Source organism: Hyaena hyaena, unplaced genomic scaffold (assembly GCF_003009895.1).
Source record: "Hyaena hyaena isolate Hyena2069 unplaced genomic scaffold, ASM300989v1 scaffold_131, whole genome shotgun sequence".
NCBI lineage: Eukaryota > Metazoa > Chordata > Mammalia > Carnivora > Hyaenidae > Hyaena > Hyaena hyaena.
In genome coordinates this window covers 3,003,625-3,030,579 of record NW_024080761.1, presented here as the reverse complement: position 1 = coordinate 3,030,579, position 26,955 = coordinate 3,003,625, and the positions used below count along the sequence as shown (strand labels likewise).

At 45.7% G+C, this 26,955-nt stretch overlaps 1 protein-coding gene across 3 annotated transcripts in view; it reads right to left on the bottom strand.

Moving 5' to 3' along the window:
• Nucleotides 1-299: 299 nt before the first annotated feature.
• The window catches only part of ASXL1 (ASXL transcriptional regulator 1), a 74,974-nt gene continuing 48,318 nt past the window's right edge, over nucleotides 300-26,955 (bottom strand). Inside the window, exons 4-12 of one of the 3 annotated variants that reach the window (XM_039237720.1) lie at nucleotides 11,460-11,580; nucleotides 11,287-11,384; nucleotides 10,605-10,698; nucleotides 9,999-10,145; nucleotides 8,587-8,750; nucleotides 8,400-8,496; nucleotides 6,677-6,782; nucleotides 5,762-6,395; nucleotides 300-5,215 (exon numbers count right to left, since the gene is read on the bottom strand). In XM_039237720.1, the coding sequence (XP_039093651.1) occupies nucleotides 2,306-5,215; nucleotides 5,762-6,395; nucleotides 6,677-6,782; nucleotides 8,400-8,496; nucleotides 8,587-8,750; nucleotides 9,999-10,145; nucleotides 10,605-10,698; nucleotides 11,287-11,384; nucleotides 11,460-11,580 (4,371 nt within the window). In that variant the 3' untranslated portion in view covers nucleotides 300-2,305. The other 2 variants (XM_039237721.1, XM_039237722.1) reach the window with 2 other exon arrangements.

The window sequence follows — 26,955 nt, the reverse complement described above, 5'->3', positions numbered from 1 at the left end:
TCGGCCATCAAAGGCCACCAGAAAGCTCTTTGGCAGCATGTCTCAGTGGGGTGGCTGGGGTGAGCGTCCTCACCGTTCTCATGCGATTTCTGCTTCCAGGCCACACAGTCGTGCCGAGTCTACACACCAGCAAAATCAGCAAGGCTGGGCCTTTGGGCCTGACCCCACAAAAGCGGCCTTCCAGCCCAAGAACACGGGTGCCGGAGCCGAGGTGAAGGGAGGTGGCGTTTGCTCCTGCGCTTCTGGCCTTTCTTCCCAGCCGGGCCAGGCAGCCACACAAGAGGACGGAGACCACAAGCGCAGGCTGTACAGGTTTATTTTTCCAAAACCACAAGAGACATACAAGAGCAGCGCTGTCCCTGGGCAGCCCCATGGACCAGACCGGTTTCCACCTGTAGCCTAGAGGCCGCCAAAGGTCACAGCAGAAGGAAGAAGAGGATCAAGCACACTTGGGCCTCTGCTCCCTGTCTTTGGTAAACAGACTCTTGAAGTTGACAACTCGGGACTTGGCCAATATTGCATTTAAATCGTGTGACTGCCAACTTCTCACTCGTGCTTCAGGTGACAAAAATGCCACAGTGGATGAACTGGGGCGGAGCGGGGTGGGAGGAGAACTGTGAGGTGAAATGAGACTTGCCGAAGTCACACCAATTTTCTACTTTACACAGAAACACTCACATAGGGAGACCTAAGTCAAATGAGGGCTCTGAACTCTGCAACAAGTCAAAGTATAAGAAATAAGGCAGGAAGCAGGGGCGGGAAGACAACTATGGAGATGTCTGTGCTGGGAACGGGCTGGGAAAGAGGTGGGCAACAAGCGTGGCTGTTTTTTCACCCACCTGCTGTCACAAGTATATCAGACGGAACCCACAAGTGTATCAGACGGAACCCTTGGGCCCCAGGAGAACACGGCCCAGCTACTGCTGAAGGTGGTAACCCTGGAGCCAGACCTGGAAAGCCTGCCTGGGGCTGCCCAGGCCACGCACCCTGGACTCCAGGGCACTTAATGCTGGCAGCGGTGATTTGTCACATGTGGCAGCGGGCGGCCAGGGGAAGGTCGGAAGAGATGTGAGGGGTGAGACACGTCTGCTCAGCTGAGCGCGGGCGGGCCGGCCATGGCTCTGCAGGCTACAGCGGGTCCACCAGGCGACCGGGCCACGCTGGCAGATCACAAGTCAGTCACGCCACCCTCATGTTGGGCGGCACCGCGTGCGGTGGCTCTGACACGGGTGGACAGAAGTACACCACTGTAACGCGAGGCCGCCGAGGACGGAAAATAAGGGAGAGACACTCGTGTTCTCTGTACAATACATCCATTTACAGAATCGGCCAGTACTGTGTACAACGTATAAATACAGGATAAAACATTAGAGGTGCATAGAGCATACTTACAGAAGCCCAAAAGTTCACTTTATACATCCAAGGATAAAGAGTTAAAAATATAAAAATAAGAAACACACACTGCTTTGAAATGTAAAATGACTTTCACATACACAGGTGCGTGGAGATGCCCACTCCCACGGAGTCCAAAGTGACAGGGAGGGTGTCAAGCAGAGGAATTCACCCGCCAAACATCTGGACATCTGACTTACAAGGTCTACAGACGGCATCTCAAGAGGAAAGACAAGCCTGTGCCCGAGCCCATTGTCCAAGCGAGTCGATTCCAGGTTCCAAAAGCTCCTGTGGGCCAGTGAATTGGACCGAGACAGGCAAGTCCCAGATCTGCTTCGGCAACAGAACCAAAGGTCAAACCGGCTCCTGTCAACTGGCAAATGCCAGAACTGTGACCCTGAGGTCAGCAGGTGCTTAGGCCCCCTGGTGGGCACTGCTGGGAGTTATTTTAACCCTGTGCTGGCTTCCCCAGCCATCAACTAACTCCCCAGACTGGAGCAGCAAGCAGAAGGAAACACGGCAGGGAGGGGGCAGTGGAAGACTGACATTTCTACTCAGTTCGGGAAGGCTGGTTCCCTCGATGGAGAACACAACCTTCTTTCTTCAGTTTCAAGTCCCTCTGGGTGTCAAGCAAGCTCCCCATGCTGCGCCAGGCTCTGCACGAGACCTCGAGCTGGCCAGCTGACTTTGGGCAGCCCAATGAGCTGCCCCGCAGGAAGCCCTTGCAGCAAGGCCAGCAGAGCTGGTAAGCGACAGGGGGGCCTTAGCACTACAAGTTTTAGGGGGGGGCAAGAGTGCTCTTGCCTAGAGGAACAGAGTCTGTTATATCAATGGGATTCTGTATACAGATGGAAGATCAATCATTATCAAAATACACACACTAGCTATACAATTTTCCCATGGCCATAATTTATTATCTCACCACAAGGCACAATACACAGAGCTTTGAGGGTCCAATACAGTCATCATGACAGAACGCACCGCAGCCCTGACACATGATCATGGCTTTCAGGCTGCACGCACACTGCAGCGAAATGCTCTCCACCGTGCTGCTGTCGGTGAACATCTGCAGGGAAAGTGATGCACTGTGGCTCGCACCAAAGTTTGCTTTGTGGCTCAGCTGCACCACGCTTCCGGCAAGACCTTTGGGAAAGGTGGGGGAGCCCGAGGAATAATTAAAGCTGGTGGAACTCAGCTGGAGTTTGGAAAGCTTCCCGTAAAATGCCTGTTTGATATTGAGTTGGGAAGGGATAGAAGAAGGCTCCAGAGGCTGAGCAGGCCCTTTCCCAGGCTCTCGGGGTAATTTCCAGAAGGGCAGGTCAAGGACAAAAGGCATCCCTTGCAAGTGATCCACCAGCTCCCGAGGACCAGGCCCGGCTGCGTTTCTGTTCTCTGCATTTGCCTTGAGAGGACCCCCCCCAAAAGTCTCGTTCTTGACGCTGCCCACAGAGGCAGGCGGTGGCTTTGGAGCACAGTCTTCCCTGGCAGTCTGTATCCCACCAGATACAGAGTTTTTGCTTGGCCCCAACTTCCTACTGGGAAAACCGGGAGGGGCGTCAGCGGGCAGAGGCGTGGGCTCCACAGGTCTGGGGCGCTGAAGCACCACAGCCTCATTCCCAGGGCCAAAGAGCTTCTTGCCTTGGCCTCCAGCACCTTTCTGATTACCCAGGGCCCGACCTGTCTGATCAGGATCCAAGGAGATCACATTTGGAGATGAGAAACAAGGGACTCTCGAGGTAGTGAGATTTCCTGGACTTCTGCCTGGGGCAGCAGTTGAATTACTGCGCTGGGATAGGTCACAGGCTTCCTCCCGATCTTCCAAACTAACAGGAGAGAACCGCTCTTTGGAATCCACGTCTTCCACTCTCCCAGGGGCAGCCATCAACTTTGTCACTGGATACGGGGAGTCTGAACTTGCGGCTGCCTTGGAAATCTGGGGCACTCCAGGAGCCTGGGTGGGTTCCTGCCTGGCAAGACCAGCGCCCGCTTCACGGATCTCAGGTAGAAGAGGCTCCTTCGAAGCTCTTAAAGAATGGAGGCTGCTCTTGCTAGCTGCACAGCTGTTTAGCAAAGGATCCTGCAAAGATCTCACTCCCAGGGAGCCACCATGGCCCTGCTCTTTCGTAAGCGGGAGTCGTGGGGATTCAGGTCTGCTACTGCCTTGGGCGGGAGCAAGAACCTTCTCTAGGGGTAAGTGACCCTGCAGCAACTGCATCACGAGTGGGTTAGTGGCCTCCACTGAGGACCCAGGCCTGCCCAGCAAAGTGGGCCTCGAAGGGTACTCCATACTGGCCAGCAGCAGGGAATCTGGAATCTTCTGGGAGACCGCACATACACGAGACACCCAGCTCTGAGTTGTTGCCATGCTGTCTGTCCTCATAACCAGACTCCGGTCACCATTCACCTTGGAGAGTGAGGCAGACTCGTTCCAATCGTGTTTCTCCTCTGCGTCGACCACCACCACTCTCCTCACTGCTGTGGCCTCAGTGGGGTCGGCCTCGCTGCTATCCTCGGAGAGGGGGCCTTCAAAGTCAGAGGCCGTGTCTGTGGACTCACCGTGAGGACTCAGTGCTTCAGAGTCCCCACTGATTTTCAACTTCTCACCTTCCGCTGGCTTGCGGGGGCCACCGGCACTGTCCGCGCACCCTTGCAACGGCACCGTCCAGAGCAGAGGGAAGCGGTCTGGGGGAACGAGCCCCTCCTCAGTCGCCAACTCCCCAGGTGATGCAGGAGCGAGGGGGGCAGCTTTCTCCCACTCTTCCACGGCCTGAGGCTCGACAGCTGGGCCAGGTCCTCGGGAGTCTGGTTCCTGCTGTCCTACCGCCTCGTCGTCTGGCAGGCCGGGCACCCAAGGAGCAGCACCTTCAGAGACGAGGGCCTCAGGTGTCGGGTCTTCTTGTCTAGTAGCACTCTCCCTCGTGGGCGGGCACGAATCACCAAGTCCTGATTCATTACCACACTGTCTGTCCTGCAGGCAACCAGCCAAAGACAATTCGGTGGTGGAACTGGGAGTCACATTCACAGGATCCTTCACGATGGGGTCACGGTCTAGGGCCTGGCCAAGTTCTCCTTCTGGTACAACAGCCCCCGCTAGAGACTGCACAGGCCCGTTCTCTGGGGCAAGAGAAGGTCCTCGATCCTCACGGTCCCCTTCCTGGGAAGTGGTACCAGACTCACGTTCAGTTCTAACATCTTGACGCAACCCAGGCTGCTCAACTAACCTCTCCGGTACTGAGGTTTGAGAGGACAGCGGGAGCAGAGCCTGGCGCGGCTGGTCCCCGGTGGGAGCGATGGGGAGTGGGGAGGCATCTTCCAGCCCACTTGTGAGGCCATCTGGAACTCTCTGCAGCGGGCAGCTCTCCTCTTTTCTGAGAGCAACCAGGCCCTCCCTCCTGGCCCGGGACACGGCAGTCCCAGCCTGGGCATGCTCCCCATTTAGAGGACAAGGCGGCAGTAGTTGTGTTCGCTGTAGATCTGTCGCACACTCTCCAGGGGCGCTCGGGGCTCCACTGGGCTCAGGGTGGCCACGGGCCTCACCACCATCACCACTGCTGCCGCCTCTGCCACCTCCCTCATCGGTGGCCCCGCCGCCACCTCCACCCGGGCCACCCCCCCCTCCGATGGCAGTGGTGGCCGCCTCTCGATGACAGTGGTGGCCTCTCGCCCCTCGGACTTGCAGAGCACGGGCTTTAATGTCTGCGAGGGTCCTGGCACCAGTCCAGCCCCGGCAGGAGGACTCCGTGATGGGGACGATGCGGGGGCATATCTGGTAAGTGGGCTGACCTTTAACCACCCAGGGTGGTTTGATACGTGAAAGTTGAATCTGCAAGAGAAGAAGTGGAAGACGGTTTTAATTGACTGGGTGAGCTAACCTAGGAATTGTAAGGCTAAAACAGATTCTAGCAGCTTAGGGGTCATGGCCTAAAGAATCAAATAATTTTCTTTACAAATGAAATAATGGTGGTAAAATGGCTGTCCGCAACACCGCCCCATCCTGAGAAGATTTTGCTCCAGGGCTGCGGTATGCCATGCTTCTAAATTTAATTTCTGGTGGGACAGTGAGAGTCACTGCACAAAGAATCTACCACCACGTAATAAAAGATTTAAAAACTCCAAAGGATTCTGACCTCCAGAGATAACTTCAACAGAGTTGAAGCAAGGAAGCTTCAAAGAAGCAAGGAAGGAAAGAACCTTATCCCTCTGACTACCAGTCAGTCTCAAGAATGGTTCTCTGGCAGAGAGCTCCACATGCTCGTGTAACTAACACAAGGGCCCAGAGCCTCCCTTCTCTGCAAAGGGGCGCTGCACACCCCCCGGCCCTTGAAGGGAACACGGCTCCAGGACAGCCAGGAATCAAACAGCCTCCTACCCGGATGGGCGGGACTTTGGGCTCCTCTTTGGTGGGCTGTGGCTTCTCGGTGTGAACACTTTCAATTGTGTTACGAAAGGACTGACGGTCTTCAAGCCGGGGCTTCTTTTCGGGAAAGGATGTGGAGGCCGCCTGCTCAAAGGACTTCCTCTTCTGATCCTTGGGCTCCTGAGCCACAGTCTCCGGGGGCAAGCTGGGAACCCTGTCTGGAGAGGCAGAGGCCCGGGCCAGCTCGCCTGGGTCGGTCTGGGTCCGAGAAGCCACAGGCTGGGCCAGGAATTCGGGATCCTCGGGGTTGGGTGCCGCGGACACCACACCGGGCAGACGGGGGCTGCCCGCCTCTATGGGGTCGCTCTTAGCCTCCCTGTCCTTATACACGGGCACATCTGGTGCCACAGACTGTGTGTCTTTGGCAACCGCTGCTTGCTCTGGCTCCTGCTTTTTGTAAAGATTCCTTCTGGCTCTGGTTCGGAGATCTGGCCGAGAGCGTTTCTTGAAATGCCCGTCTCGCTGCCGGGTAGCCGGACCACGCTGTGGCCGCGCCGACTCTCCGGGGACACGCAAGTCACTCTTGATTTCAGCCTCCTCATGGCCCACGTTCTGATGCAAGGATTCTTCTTTGGTCAAACCCAATCTGCAAACCAAACTCACACCATCAGTGACAGGGCAGAGAGAACATGCCAATTTTATTCGAGAGGTCAGACATAACAACAAAATAAATCTGCGTGGTGCATAACGGCAACCACGGAAAAGTGTGAGCCAGCTTTCCTGAGAATGGCGTTAGGCTAACTGCGCCCAGCAAGCCGCTGCGGGCAACCTGGCCTCACCCCGCAGGCTGATACGCACAACTCCGAGAGAATGTGCTGCTCCGCCCCCCAAAGCCCAGACCAGGACTCACAGCACCGAGGGCCTTACTTCTGTCCATAGTAGTCTTCAAAGAATTTTTCCTTCCACTGCTCCACTTTCTTCTCCTTCTCCATCTCTTGTCGGATCCTGACTTGCATTTCATGAGTGAATTCGCCTAAAGAGAAAGAAAGCTTTCTGGGGGTGTGCAGTCAGGATATTAAAGTCTACCTTACGGAAAGGCAAATCTTGCAATTCTACCACATCAGGACTTCTCAAAATACACCTTAGGGTTAAAAACAGCTCTCCACACTGAAACCAATCTTCTTCATGCCAGTTTCTTTCTCCTCTAGAGCCACATCATGCTCTCACTCATGACCGAACTAACATGTCGATTACGAGGGAAAATGTATTCTTCCCACAGTCAGTCATTCAACAGCAAAGCAACACATGGATCAAAAAAGCAAAACAGAAATAAACAGAAGAACCATTCTTACTCCCTGTGCAGAAAAAAGTTAACAGAGCAGGCCTGACTGCTTATCTGGGAAAGGCCTGCTTACAAGGTTGGCCCTTGGCTGACATCTGGGAGCCTGGATTTCAGGAGGGTTCCCACCCCCACTAACCAACATGAATGGCCCACTGTGCCTAAACTGTTTATGCAAACAAGATGGTTTATGGCCAGCACCTGCTTTCCTTCAGGGAATCTGGAATTTGGTTATGTGCCAGGCAGAGGCTTCCTATATGATCAGCTCCGAGTAAAAACAGAACAAAACAAAAAAAACCCTACGTACCGAGTCCCTGACAAGCTTCACCAGCAGATCACGTTTCATGTGTGCCATCAACAACTCACTGCTGGGAGAAGTGAGCACATCCTGTGTGACTTCTCTGGGAGAGGAAATCTGCAAGCTCGTGCCTGGTTTCCCTGGATTTCACCACAAGCGTCTTTTCCTTCTGCTGACTCTGCTCTGTATTCCTTCACTGTGACACATCAGAGCCACGAGTACAACTAGAGGCAAAGTCCCATGAGTCCTGAGTGTGACTAAATGCAGAGTCCTAGGAGTCCTCCTAGTGAGTCAGCAAACCCGGAGGGAGGCTTGGGGACCTCCCAGCACACTCCCCAGGATAGCTTCCCCATAAAATTAAGAGAAGCTGACAATCACTTCAAGTGGCAATGTCCAAAAAGAGTAGCTGGTAGAGCTCAACATATAGGTCAAGGCTACAGTGCACTTTCCTCCACCCGTCTAGACAGCACCATGATTATTAGAAAGACAGGAGTTGAAAATTTTAATGACAACAAGGTGATGGAGGTAGAAATATACACACAACATGGCAAAATCCCAAACACTCCATACCTTCTTTACTTTTTTTATTTAAAAAAAATTTTTTTAATAGTTTTTATTTTTGAAACAGAGAGAGAGAGAGCATGAGCAGGGGAGGGGCAGAGAGAGAGGGAGACACAGAATCTGAAACAGGCTCCAGGCTCTGAGCTGCCTGCACAGAACCCGGTGCAGGACTCCAACCCACAAACCATGGACGAGATCATGACCTGAGCCGAAGTCAGACGCCTAACTGACTGAGCCACCCAGGCGCCCCCCATACCTTCTTTAAAGCTATAGAGCACATTAACGCCCACCACATTCATTAGTATTGTGAGGAAAGCCTGCCTTATACTAAATACTCCCTTGGAGAAAAAGAAGAGATGGGTGAAAAGTCAACATCTGGGTTTTAAATACCAAGGACAGGCGACACCGCACATGGCAAGCGCCCCTCAAGCCATCTGAGAACGTGCACTCACCGTCAGCCAGGCGTTCCCGCCAGCTCTGAGCCGCATGGGTGAAGAACTCATTATTCAGTGCGCTGCTGCTGAGACGCAGTAGGCCATCTGTGCCCACCTAGAGGGACCGAGGTGAAAGGCACCATAAAGAAACTCAGAGAGAACAGAAGCCCACCCCGAGAGAAGCCAAGAGGCCACCCCTCTGCACCTGTCTGTCCACTTCTGGTAGGAGGAAGAGGAGCTGCTGTTGGAAGTGGGCCGGCAGGGCATGGAAGGTCCGAGAGTTTATCAGGGCCCGGAGGTTGGTGTTGACAAGGATGGACCCAGGCGTCTCAAAATCTATCTCTTCCCCTCTGTTGCGCTTCATCTGACCTGTGATTGCCAAGCAGCAAGAAGCAAGGTATAGATTTGCAACTTTTCAAAGCAAAGGAACAAATGTCAACTGAGGGAAAAAGTTTGGTGGCAGCACCCAAACTACGCGAAACTGATCTGCACACACATCCAGGCTGCCCTAAGGTGCTCACCACAAGTACTCTGCCCAGGTTACTGATGTTGCCACCAAACCAAAGAGAACGCCTGGGCTGGCATCCTCTCAGACAAGACTCTGTGCCGTGCTGGGAGGCAGGCTGAAGGGGACCCTCTTCCCACAGAGAAGTGGGCAGGGGGCAGGCTGTGAGCTGCCCCGCAAGGCTGGAGAACAGGCGCCACAAAGCCAAGTGGAGACACGATGGCAGTTGTCTAAAAGCGACTCTATGGACGCCTTCCCTCCACGGGATGGAGAGAGGTGATCTCCACACAGAAAGGTACTAAGGGCTGTTTAAAGCCTCTGAGCTGTCAATATCTCTCACAGAAGCATCAGCAAATGTCACTTTTATTTGGAAAAATCCCTAAGAATAGAGACCCATGAGACCTTAAAGTTAAACACTGCGGAGGAGCTGGAAAAGCAGCAAGACAGCAAAGCCAGTTCCCACTTGGGCAATGGTTTGTTCTGATTTTCAGAAGCCAAGGCTGGTCGTCTTAATGGTTGCGTGTGGCCCATCTACAAATAACCAGCATGAGGGCTTTGAGAAATAAATCCTGAAATGGCAAACAGCATACTGGCCTTGCAAACAGCCCTACCAAGGGCTGGGAGGAGCACGCTACCGAATTTGTTGGCAACTCCAAATTCAACACGGGCCTCGTCCGCTCAGCATTCTGACTAGGCTACAAAGAAGGGGGCCTGACCGCAACTCTGGATGTTGAGAACAAACGTTGACAGGATGCTACCCAAGAAAGAAAATAGATGCTGGAATTCTTCCCTGAGAAGCTGAGAAGCGATTTTCACTCACTCGAACACTTGCTAAGCAGCCCCAAGGCAGGCGCGGGCCACGCCCTTACAGGGACATACCAGAAACAAAGTGGCGTCATCTCTGCGCACAAGGAGTTCTCTCTAGTCTAGCAGAGATCTACACGTGCAATAACCGAAATGCGAGTAAAAAAACAAAAACAAAAACAAAAACAGAGGTCCACCCAAGAAATCAAAATAAACCAGTGAAAGAAGTGGAACAGAAGATGTCCTCTCCTCACTAGGCCTGCAGGGGCCCCCTTTACAGGCAGAGAAACGAGTGCCGAGCCACTCACCTGTGGCCGGCTTCCGGAAGCCTCTCAGGAGCGGGGCAGGGTCCCGGGCGACCTTGGCCTGGCCACGAGTAGCAGCGCTGCCCAGGGCCAGAGAGCCGCTGCTGCTGCTGGACGGGCTGCCGCTCTCGGCGTGGCGGCCCGAGAACCCTGAAGGCACAGCATTCCACTGGTCAAAAGCATCACCCGCCGCGCCCGGGGCTCTCCGACAAGCTTACTTCTCCCAGCTCTCCCTGAGACCCTGCCAGCAATAGCGGGCACTTCCGCGGCCCGACCGCGGGCTGTCAGAGATCACCACCTCATGGTCTGCTTTACGGCATCACAAAAGAATGCCAAACCACCTTCTTCATTTGCACAGCACTGCACCTTTACCAAGCACCTGCACACTCCTTCGTCGGACCCTCATGCCGCCTTGGGAGGCCGAGGGCGGTGCACACGGCAGAGCTCAGCACCGGAACCTAGCTCGGGCCTCACCGCCACAGTGTGCTGCCCACCGGGAGCGCCTCCTGCCTCGACGGGCACCACAGCACCTAGGTCAGACACTGCTGCCAGATGGAGGCGGGCCCCAAGACCTGAGGAAGGAGCGTCACGTCACGAGGCTGCACGTACCTGATGCAGATTCCACGTGGGCCCCGTTTACCTTCAGAGGAGTCAGGACAACTCGAGGCAGCATCACCCCAGTCTTTTTCTTCTGCTTGTTTGCCTGTATCCCCGAGGGGTCACAAAAGGAGGCCGAGTCACCTGCAGGGCCACAAGATGGTCCCTCTCCACCACGCCTCCAGCCACCATCTCGTAGAGCAAAGTTCATATACTCGACTGGCTCAGGCACGTCATGGAGGGAGCAGCACTGACTCCCGCTACTGAGCCAGTGGGCAGCCCCGTGCCGAGTACCAGCCCAAGCTCTGTGTACTGTAGTCTTACCCTGTCTAATAGATATGGAATTTGCCCAAGGTCCCAAAGCTGGTGACCGGCACAGTCGTAATTCCAAGTGCCGGCTCCCAGGCTCGTTTGCTGCCTACTCTGCACTGCACTTTCCCCATCCCGGACACGCCTGCACTTGTCAGAGGCAGGAGGCAAGCTCTGCATCTGTGGTAATGAAAACACTGACCACTCTGCTCTCAGAGCCACAGCCCGCCTTTCCTGTGGCCCACTTTCACCTGTACTAACAGGCGGAGAGCAAACTGATTCGCTACACTCTCCCTACATGCTCACAGCCAACTGCAGAGGAAGAGTCCTGTCCCGTGCCGGGACCCCAACTAGCCCCCGCCTAGCCACCTACTCTCCTCCCTACCTGTGAGGAAGCTCTGTAGCTGTCCCTGGGATTGGAAAGAGGCCGGCTCTGAGATTCTGCAGAACAGGATGCATTCGAAGACGTTTCATCAAGAGAAACTAGAAGGGGGAAACGAGGGTGAGTCTGCAGCAAGCCGCCTGCGGCTCTTGGCCCATCCCATGAAGGGTACTTACCATCGTTTTCACCACTCACAGTGCTGGCCTCGTTAGACCCACAGCTCTCCGCGTCGGCTGTGTCCTCTGGCTCCTCGCCCTCCACGGCAGCCGGACTGCGAGACCACTGCAGGGCATCCTTCTGTGACAGCAAGGCACAACTCAGGTGAGCAAAACCAACAGATGCTACAGGCGCGGCAGTCACTCCTAAATGCTCACTGCTTTCAGAGAAGAGAGATTTAGAATATGGATAAGTTCCTGTCCTGTTCTAACTGACCTCTTTGTCTGTAAGTTCTTCTCATATGTGTGTCACGAAAGTTAGATATAATTTCATATTCACTCACTCATTAAACAGTTACTGGCGCCTCCTATAAGCTATACCATGCTAGTTCCGGGGGCGGAAGTAAAAAAATCAAGTTTACTACAATACAAAGCACAGCAACAGAAGTACAGAGAAAGCTGCAGCAGTCCGGAAGAGGGGCACCTAACTCAGTGAGCTGGAGGGAAGAGGGCACAGAAGTGAGGCCTGCAGGGAAATGTGTTGCTTAAGCTGAGTTTTAAAAGTTAAGCTAGCAGGTGGATAGCTTGGCAGGAGACAGGAGGGAGTTCTAGATAAAGGGAGGAGCAAATGTGGAAGAACATTCCAAACACAAGGGAACCACAGATTTCAACAAGAGCGAGCCCCCAGGTAAATGATGAGCCACTGTGCCAAGGGGGTATGATTCGGACTATCTGCTGGTCTCTAAAGGGCACCAAGAGGGGCACAATGTGACTGTAGGAATTTCATTCTGGCAATGGTGGGAAGTCTGGAGGCAGGAAGAGGGCTTGGACTGCAGCGAGGCCCAGGGAAAGTGCTGGCAAGCTAAACTGTGAGTCCAAGGAAAGCAGCCAGAGTTCAGGAGAGCTCCACTCCTGATTTCCTCTCCTAATGGACACTCCTTTGAAAGCGCTCTGCGGCAGAGTCTGAGTTCAACTCCACCCACAGCCCATGGAACACCAAGGGGCCACCTCCCACCTCACAATTAGGAAGGACTCTGAATGAATACTGGGGGCAGGGGAGAGGAGGGGCAGAGATAAATCAGGACGAGGATGTCATCTTCTTTGAATAAAGTGTGTGAAGAAGTGTAGATAAAATCATGATTCTACCTCTTACAAATACACCAGGAATTTACAAAAGAAATCTACAAAATTCTAGCTCATCAATTTCATGGGTCCCTTGATCCCTTAAGTCTTCATCAATTTATTTTCATTAATTTAAGCCAAAATCATGCTGCCTTAAATTAATAAAAAAAAAAAAAGAAAATGGCATTTTAGATCTTTCTTTTCCTGGCAGCTCTAAATGTTCCTCAGAATCAAGAGCTAAAGAATATTTTTAGTGTTAATCTTGGAATTAGGCTTAGTGGCTGCCATGTGCATAGAATGATGCCCCAAACCTGCTCTTTGAGTCTCACAAGCAAACCAAGATAAAATACTCATTAACAAATCAAGGAGATCTGTTACAAGGGCAAAGCTGACCCCAGAACTCCAGTTCCGGTAAGTGTGAAGGAATCAATGCCTACACTGTTGGTGAGAGGGGAAAATGGTACCAAAGGTTCATGCACTACCAGCAAGAGTAAGCTGTAAAGGAGAATCTAAAATCCTCTTAACCCAACACTTCCATTTCTAAGACTACACCAGACATGAAAAGCATGAATCCTTAAAAAGAGCAAAAGCCAATCAATCAAACTACATTAAAATTAAGCTCCTCTATTCCACAAAAGACACCATTAATGAAGTAAAAAGGCAAGCTACGTACAAAGTTGGAGAAGATATAGCCAATAAGGAACTTGTATCTAGATTACATAAATCAATAAGAAAAAAGAAGCCAGGAAAAGAACAGGCAAAAGACTGTGAACTAAAGTAGTGCACCAAACGGGATATCCAAGTGGGCAACATTCGCACATAAACCTCTTTAACCTCACTAACAATAAGGAAGACACATTATAATGCAAATTAAGCCACAATGAGGTATCAGCACATCCATAAGAATGGCTAAAATTCAAGTTTTACCATACCAAGGAGTGCTAATAAGGATGAGGGACAGGTACATTGAAAACAGATCCAACCATCTGAGAACAGGTGGGCATTATCTGGCACAGCTTAAGGTACAAACATCCCACAACACAGCACTGTCAGTCCTACATGTGGTTTCCTAGAGAAATACATATGTGCGTGCACACGAAGCAGATCCAGTGTTCGTGGCAGCAACATTTGTAACCAGGTCTAGAAACAACCAAAGTGCCCAGCATCAACAGAATCAAAACATGGCAGTATACAATGAAAAATGAACTATAGCCACTACAATAATATGGATGAATTTTAAAAACAAAATATTGAATGAAAGAAGCCAGTCACAAAAGAATGCATACCATAAGGACTCCATTTGTAAGAAGTTCAAAAACAGGCGAAAATAAACTACACTGTTGGGGATGCAAACACAGGTGGGAAACAATAAAGAAAAGCAAGAAGAGAACTTCTAAAAAGGCTAGTAGCTACCTTTGAGGGGAAGAAGGGAGCTGTGAGTGGGAAAGGTTACTGGGCCCTGCTGGCCATGCTCAACGTCTTTATCTGAGTGGCAGTTACAAGAATGTTTGCTTTACAACATTCATTAAGCTGAACATTTATGTTGTAAGCAGTTTACTCTTACATTTCTCAAGAAAAAAGTTTTAAAACAAAAAATAATTCCAGTATCACCATCAAGGAACACTAGCACAGTCAGTTCAAATAAAGCTGCAGAATATTTAATGACAAGAAATGATGATACAGCAAGTGAATTAACCAAATTCATATGGTATGATTCCATCACCTGTTTAAAAAAAATTGTGGGAATGTGTCTGCATAAACAAAAGCCAAGAACAATGGTATTCCTGACGTAGGTTAGCCATCGCCACCTCTAGGTGGCAGAGTTGTAAGGCCTTTCTTTTTGACATGAAGTATTTTCTACAATTAATGTATATTGGTTTTTGTGATCAAGAAAATAACATTAAAAAAGAAAAATTATAATGTTAAATGCTTCTTTGACAAGTAAGTCACTAAAAGCTAATTTCCTTTACTGAGGTCCCAGAGTCTAGTGTTGATTACAAATCTAATTAATTAAACAGAAATACTGCCCATTTGTTTGCAATTCAAACTACCATCCAGTTTCTAAAGCCATGTATTTTCTGTAAAATGCAAACAGAACAACTTTTGAGAAAATGAAAGATTAGCAATTCTAATTTTGCCTTTTAAAATATCCTTAATCTTTCCATTTTTTAAACTACACATTTGACATCGTAACTTTCCAAACATTAACTGCAGATACCTGAGAAAAATGAAATGGGCTACTGAGAATTATACGCATCAGATAATATGTCTTAGGACTCAAGATTTATTTTGTTTCTTTGCAAGGATACTTTCTTTTTGTTTTTTTTTTTTTCAAATAGTTTATTGTCAAATTAGTTTCCACATAATGCAAGGATACTTTCTATCAAGAAATTTATTTTTAAAGATTAACAGGTAATAAGTGATCCTTCACTGAAACCTGAATACTAAAAATGTTGTGAAAGGGGGCAGGCTTGGGTGGCTCATTTGGTTAAGCATCTGACTCTTGATTTTGGCTCAGGTCATGATCTTAAGGTTCATTAGATGGAGTCTCATATCAGGCTCTGTGCCGACAGTGAGGAGTCGGCTTGGGATGCTCTTTCTCCCTCTCTCTTTTTCTCTGCCTCTCCAGTGTGTGCATGCAGGTGCGCTCTCTTTCTCGCGCTCTGTCTCTCAAAATAACATTTAAAAGTAAAAATGTTATGAAAGGGGCGCTTGGGTGGCTCAGTTGGTTGAGCATCCAACACTTGATTTTGGCTCAGGTCATGATCCTAGGATTGTGGGATCAAGCCCTGCATCAGGCTCCACACTGACAACATGAAACCTGCTTAGGACTCTCTCTCTCTCTCTCTCTCTCTCAGGAAACCTGGGTGGCTCAGTCAGTTAAGCATTCAACTTCGGCTCAGGTCATGATCTCACGGTTTTGAGTTTGAACCCCACATCATGCTCTGTGTTGATAGCTCGGAGCCTGGAGCCTGCTTTGAATTGTGTCTCCCTCTCTCTTTGCCCTCCTCTGCTCATGCTCTGTCCCTGTCTCTCAAAATAAATAACATTAAAAAGTTTAAAAAAAAAAAAAAAAGATTCTCTCTCTCTCTCTCCCCCCTTCACCATTTTCTAAAAAAATGTTAGGAAAGACAATAGGGGTATTTAAATGTGACTGCACAGTACATATAGCAAGGCTGCAATAATGTTACATTCTGTGACTGTGATAATTGCATTGCATTTTAGTATATGGAAATGTCCTTGGATCAATGTATATACACCTGTGTGTCCTTTCTCTTACTTTTTAAAGTGAGGTCTAATTTACAGAGTAAAACACACAGATCTTGCGTGTACTGTCTAATGAGTTTGACAAATGCCTATCAAGATACAGAACATGTCCAAGTTCCTTTGTGCCCCTTCCGAGTCAACCCTGACTCTACATTGCCCCTTCCACCCCACTGAGACAATTATTCTTATTTCTATCACGAAAAACTACTGTTTGCAGTCTTCAGGGAAACAGAATCATACAGTATATATTCTTTTCTGCCTGGCTTCTCTTGCTCTGTCTAATGTTGATGAAATCCATCCGTGTTTCTACAGGCATCAGGTCATTAGCCCTTATGAGAGCAGTAGTCATAAACAACCATGCGTTTATCTATTCTCCCATCAAAGGACATCTGCATTATTTCCAGATTTTGGCAATTATTAATAAAGCTACTATGAACATTCTTGCACACCCTCTTTTCTGGACAGATTTTCATCTCTTGTGAGTAAATATTTAGGAACAAAATTGCTGGGTATGGGATGAATGATTAAAAAGAAAAACACATTCCAGACGTTTCTACGGATTTGCACTCCGAGCAGCACTATATGGAGTTCCAGATACTCCACATCCTCGTCATTTGGGTTGTCTATCTCACTTCAGCCATGCTAGTGGGATGCAGTGGTACCTCACTGTGGTTTAAATTTTCATTTTTCTGACGACTAAAGACACTGAACACTTTTTTATCTGCTTATTGGCCATTCTCATATCTTCCTTTTTAAAGTGTCTGTTCAAGTCTTTTGCTCATTTTTACACTGAGTTATTTGTCTTTTGATTATAGTTGTAGGAATTCTTTGTTCCAGATCCTTTTAAGTACTGATCAGGGGCATGTGTTACTTTTACAAACAAATACATTTTAAACACTTTCATTTGGAAATAATTTCATATATACAGAAAAGCTGGAAGACTAAAAACAGCACAAAGAATACTTGCCTATACTTTTTACCCATATTCACCTCCTAACACAAACAAAACATGGAATGTACGAGGGCGCCTGGATGACTCAGTTGGTTAAGTGTCCAACTCTTGATTTCACCTCAGGTCATGATCTCATGAACCATGAGATCAAGCCCCAAGTCAGGTTCTGCTACAGCCTGCTTAAGATTCTCTGTCTCTCCCCGGCTTACTCTCTCAAAAAAATAAATAACCATAATAAAATAAAATAAAAACATGGAACGTATATTAGTTTGGTAAGACAACTGGAAAAGAGGCTAATGGTGAAAATAATAATAAATAAACCTTAATATTTTCCCATAAGTCAGATATTTTATTTATTTATTTTTTAAAGACTGTCTACACCCAACATGGGACCTGAACTTACAATCTCAAGATCAATAGTTGCATACTCCACCAACTAAGCCAGACAGGAACCCCAAGTCAGAGAGTTTAAAAAAATAAAAGTCACTGTGAATATAACAAGCCCCAAACATGAATAAAATAGAACGCTAAAATTTAAACTGATAGAAGTTTTAGGGCGCCTGTTTGGCTCAGTCAGAAAAGCAATGCAAATCCTGATCTCAGGTCATGAGTTCGAGCACCATATTGGGTGCACAGATTGCTTTAAAAAGAAAAAAGAAACTGATGAAGTTTTTAACTGCCCAAGATTAGGTTCTCAACTGGGAAAAAAAGATAAACAAATCTCAGGTATGCCTTTTCTTTCTTTGTGGAAATGATAAATATCTCCTGACCACGAAATGAGGATGGTTTCTTAGGGAAGGCTGATCTGAGAGTTGCTTAATATAAATTATTAAAATTTAAGAGCATGCCGACCACTCAGCAGTATACTACAATTCCTAATAATACTTTAAAAAAGAGAGATTAGAAGAGACAAAGCGTCATTTCTGGACAGTTTAATTATCTACACTGAAAAACCAAGAGACTGAGACCAGTAAGAAATTCAGCAAGTCTGTAAGATTCAAGATCACATTACAAACTCCAGTGATTCCAACATCAGCAATAATATCACCAATTAGAAAATGTAATTTATAGGGACACCTGGGTGGCTTAGTCAGTTAAGCTTCTTTTGGTTTCAGCTCAGGTCCATGATCTTATGGTTGTGGGAATCAAGCTCCACATCAGGCTCTGCACTGTCAGCACGAAGCCTACTTAGGACACTCTCTCTCTCTCTCTCTCTGCCCCTCCCCCACTTTCTCAAAAATAAACAAAAATTTTAATATAAAAAATGTACTTTATAAGAACAAAGAATATAAGCCAGGGACAAATTTATTTTGTGAAATACCATTATTTAATGAAGAAAACAAAACTTTATGGAGAAAAGTTTCAAAAATGGATGGGGCTCCTGGGTGGCTCAGTCAGTCAAGCGTCTGACTTCAGCTCAAGTCATGATCTCACAGTTTGTGAGTTTGAGTCCTCTGCAGGGTTTGCTGCTGTCTGTGTGGAGCCTGCTTCAGATCCTCTGATCCCCTCTCTGGCCCTCCCCTGTTCTTGTTCTGTCTCTCAAAAATACACATTTTAAAAAATGGAGAGCTGTACCATCTTCTATATTAAGAAAACTCAACATTGTGAAAATGTCAATTCTCCTCAAATTGATTTGTACATCCAATAAAATTCCAATAAAACATAATTTTTCCTGACTCTACAGTCAGCCCACTTCAGATCCTCTGTCCTCCTCTCTGCCCCTCTCCCACTTGCACTCTCTTAAAAAATAAACATTAAAAAAAAGAAGTTTTACTAAATTTAACCAACAGTTCTGAAAACACAAATGAATTTAATCAGAATTTGTAAATACCACATAAAAACTACTAATGTGTACAGAAAGCTTGTAGATCCAAAGGTAAAATTTAACTTTAGACAATGGAGGCTAAAATGGTCCATTAACGATGTTTTAATTTTGTTAGATGAATCCTAAAGTGGAATTAAAGTTAGCAAAGTAAACTCCATGTATGCTTGAGAAAAGGCTTCATCATTTTTAAAAAATGTTTTTAATGTTTTATTTATTTCTGAGAGAGACAGCATGAGCAGGGGAGGGTCAGAGAGACAGGAAGACACAGAATCAGAAGCAGGCTCCTGGCTCTGAGCTGTCACACAGAGCCTGACGCGGGGCTCGAACCCATGAATCACGAGACCATGACTTGAGCCGAAGTCAGACGTTTTAATTGACTGAGCCACCCAGGCGCCCCGGCTTCATTTTTTAAAATATTTAACGTAAAGAAAGTTCTATTGAATTTGAAATCCATTTGCGTTATCACAAGCAATTTCAGTATTATAGCTGTCAAAAAAAGAAAAGAGCTGTTATTTTAAAAATGAACACTCTTGGAACACATTTTAGTCTACGGCCCTACCACCCTGAACGCGCCCGATTTCGTCTGGAACACACGTTAAAGAGAAAAAAACTGAGTTCTTCTTAAAGACAAAAAAAAAGTTTCCATCAATGAGAAATTTTCATCTATGATTTGCCACCCACCACTGCAAAGTTTCCAGTTGATGGGGACATGACTACAGGCCCACGATCCCTCCCCTGAAACCCTTAGATCGATATAGGTTTTAGAATTCTCCAGTTCTCAAAATATTTTAGATTTCAGAATTGTTAGTAAGAGATTATGGACTATAAAGAAAGCATGTTTCTCAGTACAGTTTTTGAAAAGATGTGGAAGTTTTAGAATTCTACTTCTCATCATAGTTATAAATTAAAATGTAAAGAAAATTAAATATTTTCCTCAAAGCCTCAGAGAAAGCCTTCAATCATCCATTTTACCCATTAAAATGTCAAGGTAAGTAGTCCTCTAGAAAAACTCTCATGCATTTGCACATGGAGACTACAAAAGTAAAAAAGGTTATTACTGCAGTGGTATTTGTAATAGTAAAAATCATAAACATCCATAATAGGGGACTGGATAAGTAACATCAGGTATACTGGTACAATACACTATTAAACAGGAGTTGAAAGAAATAAAAATACACCTATGTAAACAGACTACACATTTTTAATGGATCCACATGAATAGGAAGGACACACATTAGTAACAGCGATTGCTACTGGAAAGGAACAAGGGTCATAGGTCTTGGGTGGCAGGTGGAGGGACAGGGCTCCGTTCTGGCATGGAGGCATGGAAGTGAAGGTCATTTCCCACTTTCTCTGCACAAAGCCCTGAGCTTCCATTTAAACACAGCAAAAATAGACACAATTCTTTGCATCTGGCCTGAAGTCCCATTAGAGTAACTATAAGGGAATATTAAAGGTATAAATGGACAAAGGGAAAGGGGGAGGAAAAGGTAGCAGAGGAGAGATATCAACAGAATTCTGGAAGATGGATAGCAGGAAGACAGGAAGTAACTGACTCAGCAGGGAAAAGAAAGCTGAAGTCTGAGGCTGCAGAGGGAAAAGGCAAAAAGCCGCCAATCAGTACTGCAAAACCCTCAAGACAGCAGTGATTAAAAGTACCAGGAACCACTCCACACAGAGGCGAGGCATAGGAATGAAAACTTGAGAATGAGCTGGAAGTCTGAACCAGAAGTTGGACAGCTTCACCTCTCTGTCGCCAGTCAGGCAATACCCATCTCCAGCTTCAGAAGAAAATAGGAGATTTATATTCTGATTGGATTCAACCATGGAGGGTCCAAGATAGAAGACCCCAGCTCAGGAGGAAGGGAAGCGTCACACTCTAAACAGGAGCAGTAAGCCAAAGACCACACACAAACAGTGGTCCCATCAGCTCCCTTCCCCGCCTGGCTCCCAGGTTGTGGTAGCCCCGCAGCCCCAGCAGCCCCCACCTGCTCTCAGCCAGCTGGAAAAAGAGGAGAGGATTCCTCTTCCTGGGAAAAGTGACCAGCCTAAGAGAAAACACCTTCAGGTAGATAACTGGGGATTCCAAAAACACATCTAGGTCCCTACTCCCCATCCCAGCCAACAAATAGTGTCCACAAGCACAGAACTGCCAGTCCTCTGACCAGGCATGGCCTACCAAGGGCTACCAGATATCTGAGCACAAACTGTCAGATGAAACACAGCAACCGAAAACAAAAAGACTTGAAAGGAAGCAGAGATAATGAAGATTTCACAGTAAATGTTCTCAAAGAGCCCAAAAAGTACAGAATACTATTAAAAATAAATACATAAATAAAAGTAACATCAGAGAATGTGAGCAATCTGCTAGAAACATCAAAATGATACAAAACAAAAGCCCCCAGCAACAACAAATAGGTTATTTCCCAAAGAACTGACTCAGAAGAAAAAGAAAATCATCAAGAAAGTCCCACATCAAATAGAAGATCCAAGAGAAAATAGAAAAGACAAAACTATGAGAAGTGTTCCTAAAATGAAAAGACCTGAGTTTCCAGGTTTAATAAGGCAAAATGCCTTACACAGTGAATGAATAAAGGCCCCTTCCATAGTACTGCACCATGAAATTTCAGAAAGAGAATTGAAAAAAGATCCTAAAATCTTCCAATCAGAGAGAACACATCACATACAAAGGAACCAGAATGGCATCATGCTTCCTAAGAGCCATTGTGGAGAATGTAATATTTTCTAAAATTCTTTTTATTTACGTAATCTTCATGTCTTCACACAGAGTGGGGCTCAAACCCATGTCCCCAAGATCAAGAGTCACATGCCCTTCTGACTGAGCCAGCCAGGCACCCTCTTCTAAAATTCTTAAGTCAAACCAAAAATCCAGTATGGAATACAGAATAAAGACATGTAAGGCTTCAAATACTTTACATTCTATGCACCTATTCTCAGGAAGTAACTGGAAAACCTATATGACACAAATAAATGAGTAACAACAATAAACAACAAACCAAACTAAACCATAACAAAAAGGATACCTGCACAAGACCTAGGAAAGAGAATATGCCACAGAATGCAGGTGAGAAGAGTTTCCAAGGTGACAATGAAGGGAAAGTCCAGGTAAACAGCTGTGTGTATGTCCAACAGGGTAATCAACTTACCCCAAATTGCCTGGGACTTCCCCAGTTTCAGCACGAAAAGTCCTATGCCCCCAGGAAATTTCTCAGGACAGTGGGTGCCCCTACAAACACAAAGAACAGCTCCAGGACTAACCTTCAGAAGAAGACTGAAGGGGTTCCTGGGTGGCAGTCGATTAAGCATCCAACTCTTGATTTCAGCTCAGGTCATGATCGTACAACTTTGGGATTGAGCCCTGAGTCAGGACCTGTGTTGACAGTGCAGAGTCTGCTTGGGATTTTCTTTCTCCCTCTCTGCCCCTTCCTATCTTTCTCTCTCTCTCAAAATAAATAAATAAACTAAAAAAAAAAAAAAAGAAAAAAAAACAAGAAGGAAGACTGAAAGTGAGGTGTTTGACCATATCAAGAAAAATTTTATAGCTGTTAAAAGCATTAGTTTCATCTTTTCTATTTGTAATCCATTTTGGTTTTTATTCCTGATCTTTATTAGTTATTTGTAAGTGTGTGAAACACAGCATGTTTATAAAAGCCAAAACTATATAAAAGGTTGTACTCAGAGAATTAACACTACCCTCATCCCTTCTCTTCCCACCCCACCCCCAACTTTACACTCCATTCCTACCCACTCTATTAAGTAGTCAGTCTCATTCGTTTCTGGTTTATTCCTTTTGTGTTTCTTTTCTGAACAAATGATAATATACACATCTATTTTATTTCTCCTTTATCATCAAACAAACTGCATGCCACAGACAGTATTTTTTGTACTCTGCTTTTTTTCACTTAACCATATATCCTGGAAATCACTCAGTCACTTCATAATCTTCATTCTCCTCTCAGGTGCATAAAACTTCATGATACAAATGTACCAAAATTTTTGCAAACATTCCCCCATGTACTGGCATTTAGGTGGCTTTTAATATTTCACAAATAGACACTACTATCTTGAATAACCTCATGACTCTGTACTTTTGTATTATTAAAGGTGCCTCTTCAGGGTAAATTCCTGAAGTAGAAATGCCAAGTCAAAGGTTAAACGCATATGTAATTTTGTTAACAGTGCCAAATTCCCCTCGAAAAAGTTTCATGGAGTTGTGTTCATAACGGCAATGTCTGAGTGCTTGTTTTCCCACAGCCTTGAAAAGAGAAATTATTGTGGTACATATTAGCAGAAAACTTTAAAGTATTCCAAATGACTAACAGAACCACAGTGAAGAAGGGCAAGGTTGGATCTAATCCAAGTAACTTTTGAACACACTATTTTAACTATAAAGAACTAAATAAATGATAAACAAATAGTGAGCTCTCTTTTTAATAGATTTGCTTTTCACAGTGGAATGGGATGGCAATTCTGAAACCATTAAATATATCTGACTTAAGCAAAGGAGGAGATACTAAAGCCAAGATTCTCACTGTTGGAGCAGCTAGTTATAATACGGAAAAGGGTAAAGCTAGAATGAACCCTGCAGTAAGAGACTGGAATCAAAGGTACCAGTATGAATCAACACATGTAAAGACACACAAAGAAAGAGATAGCTGTGTACATGTACTCCTGTACATGACTAGCTCCTGAGGGTCCAGAGCTCCCTGGGAAAATGGCTGATTCCAGAGCTGGGGCTGGAAAATATAAGCTAAGTCCAGACACATGGCTGGGCCAGAAAGCAAAGAAGTAAAAAAGTGTTCTCAATGAGTAGGCAGGGAGAAGGACACAAGAAGGACACAAAAGCCACACTAAAGGAAGTCCTGCTGGCCACTTCTGTACAATTTCTGCATTAAAGTTAATGACAGTAGGGGCTTCTAGGTGGCTCAGTGGATTTAGCATCTGACTTTGGCTCAGGTCATGATCTCGCAGTTCTGGAATTTGAGCCCCGTGTCAGGCTCTATGCTAACAGCTCAGAGCCTGGAGCCTGCTTCAGATTCTGTGTGTGTCTCTCTCTCTCTCTGCCCCTCCCCCGCTCACACTCTCTCTCTCTCTCAAAATTAAAATAAACATTTAAAAAAATTTTAAATGACATTAATGACAGTAACAGATAACTCCATAATGAAATAAGAATCCATAAATTCATAACGAATAAACAAATGAGGGAGAAAAGAAGTTTCTTTCTTACTGTAGAATGCCAATTAATAAACATCAAATGAATTTTAAAAACCACTGCTTGAGGGGTGCCTGGGTGGCTCAGTCAGATAAGCATCCGATTCTTGGTTTCAGTTCAAGTCACAGGGTTCGTAGGATCAAGTCCGGCATCAGGCTCTGCACTGACAGCGAGAAGCCTGCTTGGGATTCTCTCTCCCCCACTCTCTGCTCCTCCCCAGCTTGCATGCATAAGCTCTCTCTCACTCTCTCTCAAAATAAATAAATATTGTTTTAAAATCACATGACAACCATCAGAATTGTAACTGTTTCAAGTAAGACTCACTCATCAGGGGATGCTAAAACTAGGGATGGAAGTTTGATGAGACCATATATACACTCAGTATCTCCTCACAAGATACTTATTATTTACAGTGGAGAAAATGGCAGACACCACCTCAACCAAGTGACTGAAGTTACCATTATGAGAAATCAGACAAATAGAAATCATTTGTCTCCTAATACAATGCACTACGAACGACAACATCACTTCTGAAGTATTCCTGTCAAAAGCTTATTACTTGATGGGGCGCCTGGGTGGCTTAGTCGGTTAAGCGTCCGACTTTCGCTTAGGTCATGATCTCGCGGTTCGTGGGTTCGAGCCCCGCGTCGGGCTCTGTGCTGACTGCCAGCTCGGAGCCTGGAGCCTATTTCAGAGTCTGTATCTCCCTCTCTCTCTGACCCTCCCCTGCTCACACTGTCTCTCTCTCTCTCTCCTAGAAATAAATAAAAATAAAAAAAAAAAGCTTATTACTTGAATCTAATAATGAAAAAAACAGAAGACAAGCCCAGACTTGGGGAGCTTTCTTGAAAGTGAATGGCCTGTACTCTGAAAAAATACTAAGGTCACAAAAGACTAAATTTGTGGGAAGTTTTCCAGATTAAAGGAATAAAAGAGACTTGACAAACAAATGCACCATCTGATCCAGGATTAGATGTATCCTCAACCAGAATTTCATAATTAACATTAATAAAACAATAGGCAAAATTTGAATAAAGTTTGCAGATGAACGAGCAAGCAATGTTGTATCAACATTAATTCTCTAATTCTGATCATTGCAATGTGGTTATGAAAGAATTTAGTAAGGGACATTATGTCTACAACTTATTCTGATACAGAAAAAAAACATGTAGAGAATGAAAGAGAAAATATGATAACGTGATAAAGCATATAAAATGAAGTTTTTGAAAGAATTAACTGAATACATTAAAGAAAAAACTGAAAAAATTAAAAATCATCTCCACTTGCACCAAAATTTAAAAACACTTTAAAAAATTCAAAATACAGACAAGACCCCAATGAAAACTATAAAACACTGCTGAAAAAAATATCAAAGACTACCTAAATCAGTGAATAGTTAATGGACTGGAAAAAAAAAAATCAACATTACAATGTTAACTTTCCACAAACTGATCTACAAATTCAACACAACCCCAATCAAAACCCAACAGGCGTTGTTTTGGTAAAAAAACTGACAAGCTGATTTTAAAATTTGTATGAAAACTTAAGGGACCAGGAACTGTGAAAACAATCTTGAAAAAGTTTAAGACTCATACTACTAACATTACCTGATTTCTTGACTTACTAAAATCACCAGAGTATGACACTGGTATAAAGATAATAGATGACTGGAACAGAATAGGATACCAAAACATATCTACATATATATGGCCAACTGATTTTTGACACAAAGGCATCAAAGCTATTCAATGGGGAAAAGAAAGTCATTTCAATAAATAAGGCTGAAACAACTAAATAAACAAAAACACAAACCTGAACCACTATCTCAAATTACACTAAAAAATTTGGAATGGAGTGCCAGGTGGCTCAGTGGGTTGGGTGCATGACTCTTGATATTGATGCAGGTCATGATCTCAAGGTCATGAGATTGAGCCCCGTCTGCACAAAACTCCGTGCTGAGCATGGAGCCTCCTTGGGATTCTCTCTCTGCCCCCTCCCCCACTGGCGCTTTCTCTCCCTCAAAATAAATAAGCAAGTTTTAAGGTTTGTTTGGTTTTTTTCTTATTTTGAGAGAGGGAGAGAGAGAGAGCGCGAGAGCAAGCATGTACAAGCATGGGAGGGGCAGAGAGAGAGAATCCCAAGCAGGCTCCACGCTGTCAACACGGAGCAGGATGCAAGGCTCAAACTCCCTAACCATGAGATCATGACCTGGGCTGAAATCAAGAGTCAGATGCTTAACTGACTGTGCTTAACCCAAGTGCCTCTAAATAAAAAAAAAAAACTTTAAAAAACAAAATTAATTTAGATCACAGACTTAAATAAATATAGGAGCCAAAAATATAGTCTGTAGAAGGAAATATAATAAAATATTTCTGTGTTATCAGATAGATTTCTAAAAACATTCACTACATATTTCTTAATGTGATGAAATACTTTCTCAAAACTGAAAACTTCTAATCACAGACCCTTTAATAAAAACGAAAAGGCAGCCAAAAAACTAGAAAAAGTATTTGCAATACATATATCTGGCAAAGGACTTACATCCAAAGTGTATTTTTTAACTCTACAAATGAAAAATAAAAAGACAAACTTTTTTTTGAAAGGGGAAACACTGCCACTTTCTTCCTCAAACCAGTCTTTCCTTACACAGGGCGGGCGGGGGGAGGGGGGTGCAGGAGGCCGAGAGTAGGTAGGGCATCATACCTGAGGGGGACACAGAAGGTCTCCATCCACAAGGATGGCATGGTGTTAGAGTCAAAGTTCTATGAGAGGGCACTGGTGTGGGCAATCAGAGCCTGAAGCAGGTGAGGCGATCGTCCCCGGGGGACCAATGCAATTGAAGGTGTCGGGAGTCCATGAGGGGTAAAGAGGACACCTTTGTCAGGGAAAAGCAACAGTGATAGGAGAGGAGATTGATTATATAAGAGGGTGGAGCATTAAACAAGTAAAATATATTAAATAACAGGAAAAACAGGAGCTAGATTTCTTACTGTTGAAGGCAGTTACAAACATGGAAAGAGAAAAATTAGAATGAATCCTCTGGACTTGCATTAGAATTTGTAGTATTAGTGTAAATTCATGTTTTTTAATATGTTTAGATAAAGCTAGACATAAATAT